Genomic DNA, 8,886 nt, shown 5'->3' with positions numbered 1-8,886 from the left:
GCTACCCCCCTCCTTTTCTTTCACGCAAAATAGGCGCTTGACGTCGAGTTGCGGAAAACGAGCCCGTATTTATTATTAAGCGTTTAATATTCACATATGACACATTTCGATACTATATTATCCGAGAGATATTACATTATTATATATGTATGTATTTGAAATCCTTCCTAATAAGTAGACACTTAGCGGGTTTCATTTGAGATGAGTTGAGAGATTTTTATAATTAGCATCATTGTGACAGCACTAACATATCTAATTTATAATTATTTTAAACACTCGTTGGGCCGTCGACATAGCTTATGTTAGTTTTAAAAGTCCTCTGTCCGACTTCCAAAAACGTTCATTGTTTACAAAACAGATTTATGCAATTTTATGATATTAAATTGTTACTTAAAGCCACACACGAAACTCGAAATTTATTAATGAAAGTGATAGTATACACAATCACAAATACTTATACTAGTAACATTTCTCTCTAATCCTGCTTATATCATCAACGCGAAAGTTTGTAAGTATGGATGAATTGGTGTATGTTTGTTTCACTTATTTGTTAGGACAATTCAAGGGTACATCTATAATACGCTTTTAATAATATTACTATTGAACCTTTTTAACACACTTTTATCAGCATCATTTCTGTGATTGTTTTTAACCGACTTTTTGACTCGATTTAGATAAACGGACAGATTATTCTAAACTAAACTAACCTCCATTTATCAAGGATAAGTGACTATACGATAATTTCATAAGTCTATCTTCTTATTAGGATCGACAGGATTAAATAATTTCCTTATGTATACTTTGTAGACTTAGACAATTAAGTTGATTCTATCATGTTTTTTAGCTTTTTTAAACTTTATTTATTATTAAATACAGCGCTCCCAAGTTATGTAAGCTGCTTGTTATCGTAACTCTATTACGTAGAACTACAGTGACAAGAACTTAAATTTTCCACGCTCAAATAATTTCAATACAGAAGCAGTGCAAGCAAAGTTTCCATATTTGTGCCATAATGTTGTAAAAAATTGGTTTTTATATCTCATATTGTGTTAAAAGTTTTTAAGGCTTGCCCAAAGGGTGAACAGGACCCGATTACTAAGTGTCTGACTGTCCGTCTGTTTCCAGGGTGTATCTCTTGAACAGTGATAGTCTCAAATTATCAAAGATGAGAGAGTATTTCTGTTTTCTATCGCTATAACAACAATGGTCGCTATAACCAATACTGCTGTTGCTCTTTTTAATATTTATACCGAACCAAACGCGAGTCCGACACACACTATAGAATTCAACCTATGCCTGAGGAAACTTAGCGGGTTTTATTTCTTTATTAAAGCCACATAATTTTATAAAATACGTAATATGTACGTTTATTTGGAATGTACAAATTCAAAAAAAAAATTGACTCTTTAATCGTCATAAATTTATACATAGCAGCATCTCTTGTTAATGAAACAGTTACAGATATAACCCTAGACATTACTTTAAATTTTAGAGTTGTGTTGCCACATAGGCAATATAACTACTCGCTTCGCGCGTATCAGGTGATATTATAAACATAAGCATAAGTTAGCAGCGGTACTGAAAAATATCATTTTAGTCCGAGCACATAAAATTTACACATGCGATATGGATATTGGATAATTCTTATATTGTAATAAACGACTTTTCTTTTATTTTGCTTTCTCGCGCAACAAGTGATGAGTATACACGCGAGATCATATGCGGCGAATGTAAATATTTTGCTCTGCCTATTGTTAAAATATACAAGTGCTTTTCGTGGTTTATCCCTACTAATATTATAAATGCGAAAGTAACTCTGTCTGTCTGTCTGTCTGTTACGCTTTCACGCCTAAACCACTGAACCAATTTTGATGTAATTTGGTATGAAGGTAGAACTGAACTTGGGAAAGGACATAGGATGCTTTTTATCGAGAAAAAAAGAGTAGAAGGAGTTGAAATAGGGAGATGAAAGCGATATAACCGTATTTCACGCGGGCGAAGCCGTGGGCGGAAAGCTAGTATACCATATAATATAATATGTCGCAACTCGCAGGTATATTGTTATATTACAATGTCACTAGTGACATTATAATTAAACGATAGATTTTCAGTTTTAATTACATTTTTATCACATAGGGAAACAAAAATGATATTGTAATAAATCTAGATATATCATGAACGAAATTAGCCTCGGGAGACGTCGTGTTCTGGTTGGTCTATTCTTTTTAATACGTCATTTCGGGATTTTAGACCAAACAATCAGAGATGGCCTCCGTGATCTTAACGAACAGTGAAATTGTCAATATATTATTGCCATGTACTATCACTATAGTATACCAGTGACATTACAGTGCCATTAAAACCAGACCGTTAAATTGTAAAATGACTGTAAGAAATAAAGTCGATTTACAATCTTTGCACTATCTATGTTGATTATTGAGTCTAGGTACCTACATATAATCCCTACTAATATTATAAATCCATAAGAATCCTGTATATTAGTCTCTTCTTCACGCCTAAAACATCGAACTGATTCGAATTAAATTTGGTACCAAGATTAATTAGAGAATCGAGAAAGGACATAGGATAGTTTTATCCCGGAAAGCCTAAGAGCAGGACTAACTATGCGAGTAAAACCCCAGTAGTAAATTTACCTTTTACTATGTTGAAGCCGTAGGGAAAAGGTTGTATTATACAAGCACAATGGCTATTAATGGCCACATCACTCTTATGATAGCACTAGTTAAAGTGGCGCTGGATATACCGAACAGTGTAATTGACACAAAATATGTCGCTGAAATATTCCAGTCACTCTGCACTCGGCACCCAATTCAAACTCGGTTCAAAGGGCACCTTTAATATATCTAGCCGGTTCTGACGTAACATTATAAAGGCTGTCAAAAACATGAAGGCATTGTGAGAATATTTTTAGTTATATGAATATACTACGTTTGGGTGTGGAAATTTCAGGATAAGTCGTAAGTAAAGTAGGTGACTAAAAATTGATACGCATATGTAGAGAAAAAGTCATGAAATGTTATTGAATATAAACAGATTTACATTATTACAGAATTTTTGTATCGGTTACACCTTTTCCACTTATAAACATTATAAAAATCAGTTAAAATTTTCAGTTTCTACTTTACGGTAATTAGAAGGTAAGTAACCGAAGAAGGTAAAAAGTGAGACTCTTGACTAACATTAAGAGAAATTTCCTTCGACGGTATTAAAAACTTCAGCGTACTCACTTACTTTTGTGACAAAGTAAGTGACTTCGCTCAAGTGTTTTAAGAACTAATCAAAGGCCAAAAATTAGAGTATTTCAGTTTTCCCGACTGAGTTTATTTCATGCGTACTTTCTAAAGCTTATACAATTGGATTGACTAGTACCACAGCTAGAACCTAGCCTCAAACCGTACAAATACCGTCATACCGTAACCGTACATACCGTCTCAAACTCACAGATTCACAAACTTTACCATATTATATACCATTTATTTTAATATAGATAAAAGTCACATAAACATTTTGATCCGATACAATTGCAATGCGTGGTAATTGATAAAATGAACGCGCTGGGAAGGCAGAGCGAGGCTGCTCCTAATAGGGTAATAGTACAATTTTGTTTGGACAGCACGTTCGACCTTCTCTGACCGTGCATCTTAAGTAGTCGTATCGTTGTGAACACTGATTTATTGTTATGACATTTGATCTGACGAAATTTTCCCGCAAAATTTTGATTGAAATCACGTATCTTTAATCTTTATCCCTATACACGTATTAGATTGGTCTGTGTACGCTTCAAAAACTCAAAAAGTTCGGCATCGATTGTGCTTAGATAAAACGCATGCGTTCAACATAGTTTTTTTTGAAAGCTACAAGTGTTATCATAATTATAACAATTATTATTTAACACGTACAATCCACACAAAAGATTCTTTCACACTAATTAAATTTAAAAAATATATTTTTTTTTGTGCTTTGTCTTTAAAACATCTAATGCTTCATTTTTACTCTGCTTATGAATCGATGTAAGTTATATAATAAGATAAGCTAAGATTTTGAAGGTAAACACAAATTATAGGATGGAGGTAGGCGTCCGGCTGATAGGCGTGATCCTGCGCATACTCAACCTGCTCCTAACGCCAATATTCTGGCTGCGCGCGCGCAACAACAAACAAGTGCCGCCCATAAAAGATGACATCCTGCTGAGGAGCGCGACTGATCTGGCCGCTGCTATACGGAAAGGAGAGGTATTGTAATTATTTTAAGATATATAATTGCGTAATTTTTAAATAAAGTTTTCGTACCTAGTGAAAGTTGGAGCAGCTCAATTAAATTCAGGTCGTGTTTCCTCGATATGGCACTGGCTACATGGCAGGTTAATCATATTCTAGCAATGCTTGATGAGTAATGCCCGCGTTTTTATATAATGCCAAAAATTACAAAATAAAAGTAACGAGTATTAATGATGAGTGTTTGTTGAACGCGGGTCATGTTCTTACTAAATCCCTGTTATTTCACACGTCACGTGCCGTTTTGTATATAGACAATGTCGTTCCTTCCCAGCTTTCTGCTTGCGGCTTTTCAAACAAATTTCCATTATCTATATCACTAAATTTCGCAGTTCTACACACACGATATCAGCTTATTTGTTATGCCTATAAATCTTATTTTGTAAACACATACTGTTTCTTGTTTGACATAAATAAATTGTAATGTTTTTTTTTTTTTTTTTCAATATTTATACTATTTTTTTTTTGTTAAAAAGGTAGTTCTCTGATAGATTCAGGTTTAAATTACAAGCAATATTGAAATTGTATCTTTTTAATTGTAAATAAATTCCATTTAATAATAAATTGTAATAAAAATCTAAAATAAAAAGCTATTTCAATGTTATACAACTTTTTTCAATTGAAATAAAAATGCTTTGCACATTCTCTTTTGCACTGAAAATAAAGCGTAATGTTTTGTTGACAATTATGCAATGTAACCGGTTCGATATTTATTTTTATCGTCACCCAATTTTCCTTATGTACATAATTTTTTTAACAATTCAAACAATGTTTTTGGGCTCTTATGTTGAGAAGTATGCTTTAAAACAAGGTATGTTTTTCGTTAATTAAAAACTTGTTAAAAAATTACCCATAAAAAGAGGTTCAAAAAGTGTAGAATATTATATAATCCAGTTTTAGGAAAATACTCCAAACATACATAGTAATATATCATGATTAATAGTTTTTTTCAGGTTACGGTCGCTGGTATCTTATAGTTTTATCCTTGATTTAATTAATTCAATTAAAAAATACAAATTAACTAATGGCTCTTTACATTCGAATAGTACAGTCTAGGAAAAATCAATGAAATTATCATGGCACAGTAACTGTCAGGAGAGATACATATTGCTGTGTATTTTATTCACTTAATGTACTTCTGCATTTTGCAGGATATTTCCCGTTCCCCGATCCACAATACAAATAAACTGCAGTTAGCCATCCAATACACATATCAAAAATTTACTAAAATGGAAACAATAAGTAATTGTTATATTCTAAATTCGGCTGCCGAGCTTTTGTTTTCATACAATGCACAATTCATATACAGAATTGTATTTAAATTAAAAATAAACTTCATACCCACGTGCCTGAAGTCAAACTCTTTTTTATTCATGTAATTTAAGTGTTTAAAATTAGTTCTTTTTTATCTACCACGGATTCTCTCGTGTAGGTTTAGTTAATAATTTACAGGTTCTCTTAATATGTCCCCACATGGAAAGACATGTATATTTACTTAACCTATATAACATACTGCGAAATATGGTGATCGCCTTCGGGCGTTTGTATTTACTCTAACTTTCTGACTCACCAGCTCACAAGTGAAAGAGTAATACACGCATTTATCGCGCGTACCCAAGAAGTGAATATTCTTCTGAATGCTGTGGTCGATGACAGATGTAGCGCAGCTCTAGAAGAAGCGAGAGCATTAGATTTGGAAATTACTAAAGCGCGAAGGGAGGGAAGGGTGGAGCAATTGTTCAAGGATAAGCCGCTGTTGGGGGTCCCGTTCACCGTTAAGGAGAGTTGCTCTTTGGAAGGTGAGTAATTTCGTAAAAAATGGCTAGTATCGCTGAAGGATATTTTTAGGAAGAATTAAAACTAACTTAAACTCAACTAAAATCAGAAATATTTTACGAGACATTGTACACAAAAAGGGTTGGTATAATATTTAAGAAAATTCCCTAGGTCTATCAAACGCGGTGGGATGCTTAGAATTCGCGGGTCGGAAGGCCACCAAGGATGGGGAAGCGGTGCGTCGCATGAAACTGGCTGGTGGCATTCCCTTCCTAGTGAGCAACACGCCGGAGCTGTGCCTCGGGTGGGAAACCACTAACCTGCTGACTGGGACCACCAATAACCCGTACTGTTTGAACAAGACACCAGGAGGATCGTCGGGAGGAGAGGTAAGAACCTTAAATGTGATTGAGATTTTTTTTTTTATGTCATACCGAGCAGCTGAGCTGGTGGTTCGCCTGATGGTAAGCGATCACCACCGCCCATAAACATTCGCGAAGGTAGTACCTCTGTGAATGCGCTGCCCGCTTTTATGGGGTAAGGGAAAAGGAAAGGATTAACGACTGGAAAAGGATTAACGACTGGAAAGAAGGAATGGACTAGGACGGGTGAGGAAAAGGAAACGGGCCTCCGGCTCCCCCACTCACCGTACGAAACACAGTGGCATGCCACTATTTCACGCCGGTTTTCTGTGGGGGTGTGGTACTTCCCCGGTGCGAGCTGGCCCAATTCGTGCCGAAGCGTGCTCGACTCCCACAATAATTGAGATAAAAATGTAATTGGCAATCCATCTTTGTATATATGAGGTAGATATTGTGATTAGTATACCTTTTTATGATTGTTGGCATTCGATAAATGTGAAGCTGTTATTCGTTAGGAATTGTAAACATAAACCATTAAAAAGCTAATACATTGAACTGTTCTCGTCCCAGTTTATGCGGTATCCACTATAATTTATTTACAGGTAAACTGATTGAGCTCCGCTAGCTTCACTTAATTATTGCTGCTAGTTAGATTTACATCGTGACGCTGCAGTTTTGATGTTTGCGTATATCTCCGTAATAGAACTTTGCTTATCGTGGACAGAAATATGTTAGGTTTTCTATTACAAATTGCAAACTTGGACTAAATTGCTTCAAATGATACGTGTCTTGACTTTTTGGGCTTAGACCTTAGTATAGAAATTGTTGAGAAATTCGATAAAATATAGTTATAATAATAGTCATAAAACATATTCATTTTATATGCACTGTATGTATAAGATATAGTAGATATATACAGAGGCTAAACATTGTAGAATAATGTTTCCCAAGATGATATTGTTCCGTTATGATATATTTCACTCTTTAAATAATAATATCGTTAAAGAGCACTTAGCTAGCTCCGTCCCTATAGTATTTCATAAACAGACAATGATGTAATAATTGTAAACATAGTGTGTAAATTGAATACTTGAAGCGAGACTGTATTTGAACAAATATATTATCCTTCCAAGGATTACCTTAATCTTCGTGCATTTGTTAGGTCTATAGCCTTACCATGAGAAAAGAGGTCAGCGAGCTTGATTGATAGAGGATAAAATGTCGTGCTTGGTTTTAAGGTGAAAAAAAATTATTTATAATCTTTTTCTGAACACTTAAACGTAAGTCGCTCGTACAATGTGTCTTAAAGTAGCCCAAGAATCATAAATCTAATAGCTAGCAAATAAGCAAGTGTTTTTGTTGTAAGTTCCTATTTCAACGTATTATTATTTTTCCCAATTCTGACACGTTCAGGCCGCTCTATTAGCGTGCGGCGCGTCCCCAATAAGCGTGTCTTCGGACATCGCAGGCTCCATTCGAATCCCGGCGGCATTCTGCGGCGTGTTTGGGCACAAACCGAGCCCAGGTCGGTGTTGTTTTACATTTATACAGTAATTTACTGTGTTGTTACAATTTAAATAGTTAATAGTTGTTATTTTTTTAATCCTGACTGTAACCGTTTTTTTATATTTTGTTATATATAATTGTCATTGGTCCAGATATTCTAGTTTTATTTTTATGGGGCCATTTTCAAAGTAATTTAAATCAGAAATACGGCGCTTTTCGTTTCATGCAATTTATATATTGGAATGGACACACATTCCCGTGTGAAGAAGTTTATGTATGAGTTTTTTTTGTTTTCATACATTTCATAAGTTATGACACCATTATCGCAATATTGCAGGTATAATACCAATAGAAGGTCACATCCCGACCCTCAACGACGAGAACTACAGCAAGTTCCTGGCCGTAGGGCCTATGAGCAGGCACGCGGAGGATCTGCCCTTGCTCATGCGCGTCATGGGCGGAGACGCCTGCAAGCGGCTGGAGCTCGACAAGCCGGTGGATTTCACCAAGTTGCGGGTATGTTTTGAAATTGGATTAAATCTTATAATAATGCTGAAATTGGTTATAGATGCTCCAATTACTACTATGGAATATAAATGAAGTTTAATTTAACATCCAATAATTTATGCTCATCAATTTATCTAAATTGTTTTGATAATTAAAAAACGAAATTAACATTTATGTCGCGTCAAATGATTGCAATGAAATCAGTTCGTTTAAGATAATTTGTACTATTGTCCTATTGCCTATACTACCAAATATTTGCAAATGCTGTACGATATTACGACGGACGTGCAGGTGTTCGTGCTGACGGAGGCGTCCAAGTCGGTGGCGCTGTCGCGCGTGCGCGGCGACGTGCAGCTCGCGCTGCGCCGCGCCGCCGCCGCGCTCTGCCGCCGCGGCGCCACGCCGTGCCACGTGAGTCGCTGCACACGCACACGCAAACG

General features: G+C 35.6%; 1 protein-coding gene across 1 annotated transcript in view; it reads left to right on the top strand.

The window, feature by feature from the left end:
* The window catches only part of LOC119838364 (fatty-acid amide hydrolase 2-A-like), a 15,987-nt gene that overhangs the window by 2,961 nt on the left and 4,140 nt on the right, over window positions 1–8,886 (top strand). The window contains 6 exon segments of the mRNA XM_038364289.1: window positions 4,085–4,253; window positions 5,869–6,094; window positions 6,243–6,460; window positions 7,847–7,958; window positions 8,277–8,455; window positions 8,738–8,857. Coding sequence (XP_038220217.1) covers window positions 4,086–4,253; window positions 5,869–6,094; window positions 6,243–6,460; window positions 7,847–7,958; window positions 8,277–8,455; window positions 8,738–8,857 — 1,023 coding nt within the window. The 5' untranslated portion in view covers window position 4,085.

The sequence above is a fragment of the Zerene cesonia genome, unplaced genomic scaffold (genome assembly GCF_012273895.1).
Source record: "Zerene cesonia ecotype Mississippi unplaced genomic scaffold, Zerene_cesonia_1.1 Zces_u002, whole genome shotgun sequence".
Lineage (NCBI taxonomy): Eukaryota > Metazoa > Arthropoda > Insecta > Lepidoptera > Pieridae > Zerene > Zerene cesonia.
This window is presented reverse-complemented; position numbering and strand designations above follow the sequence as displayed.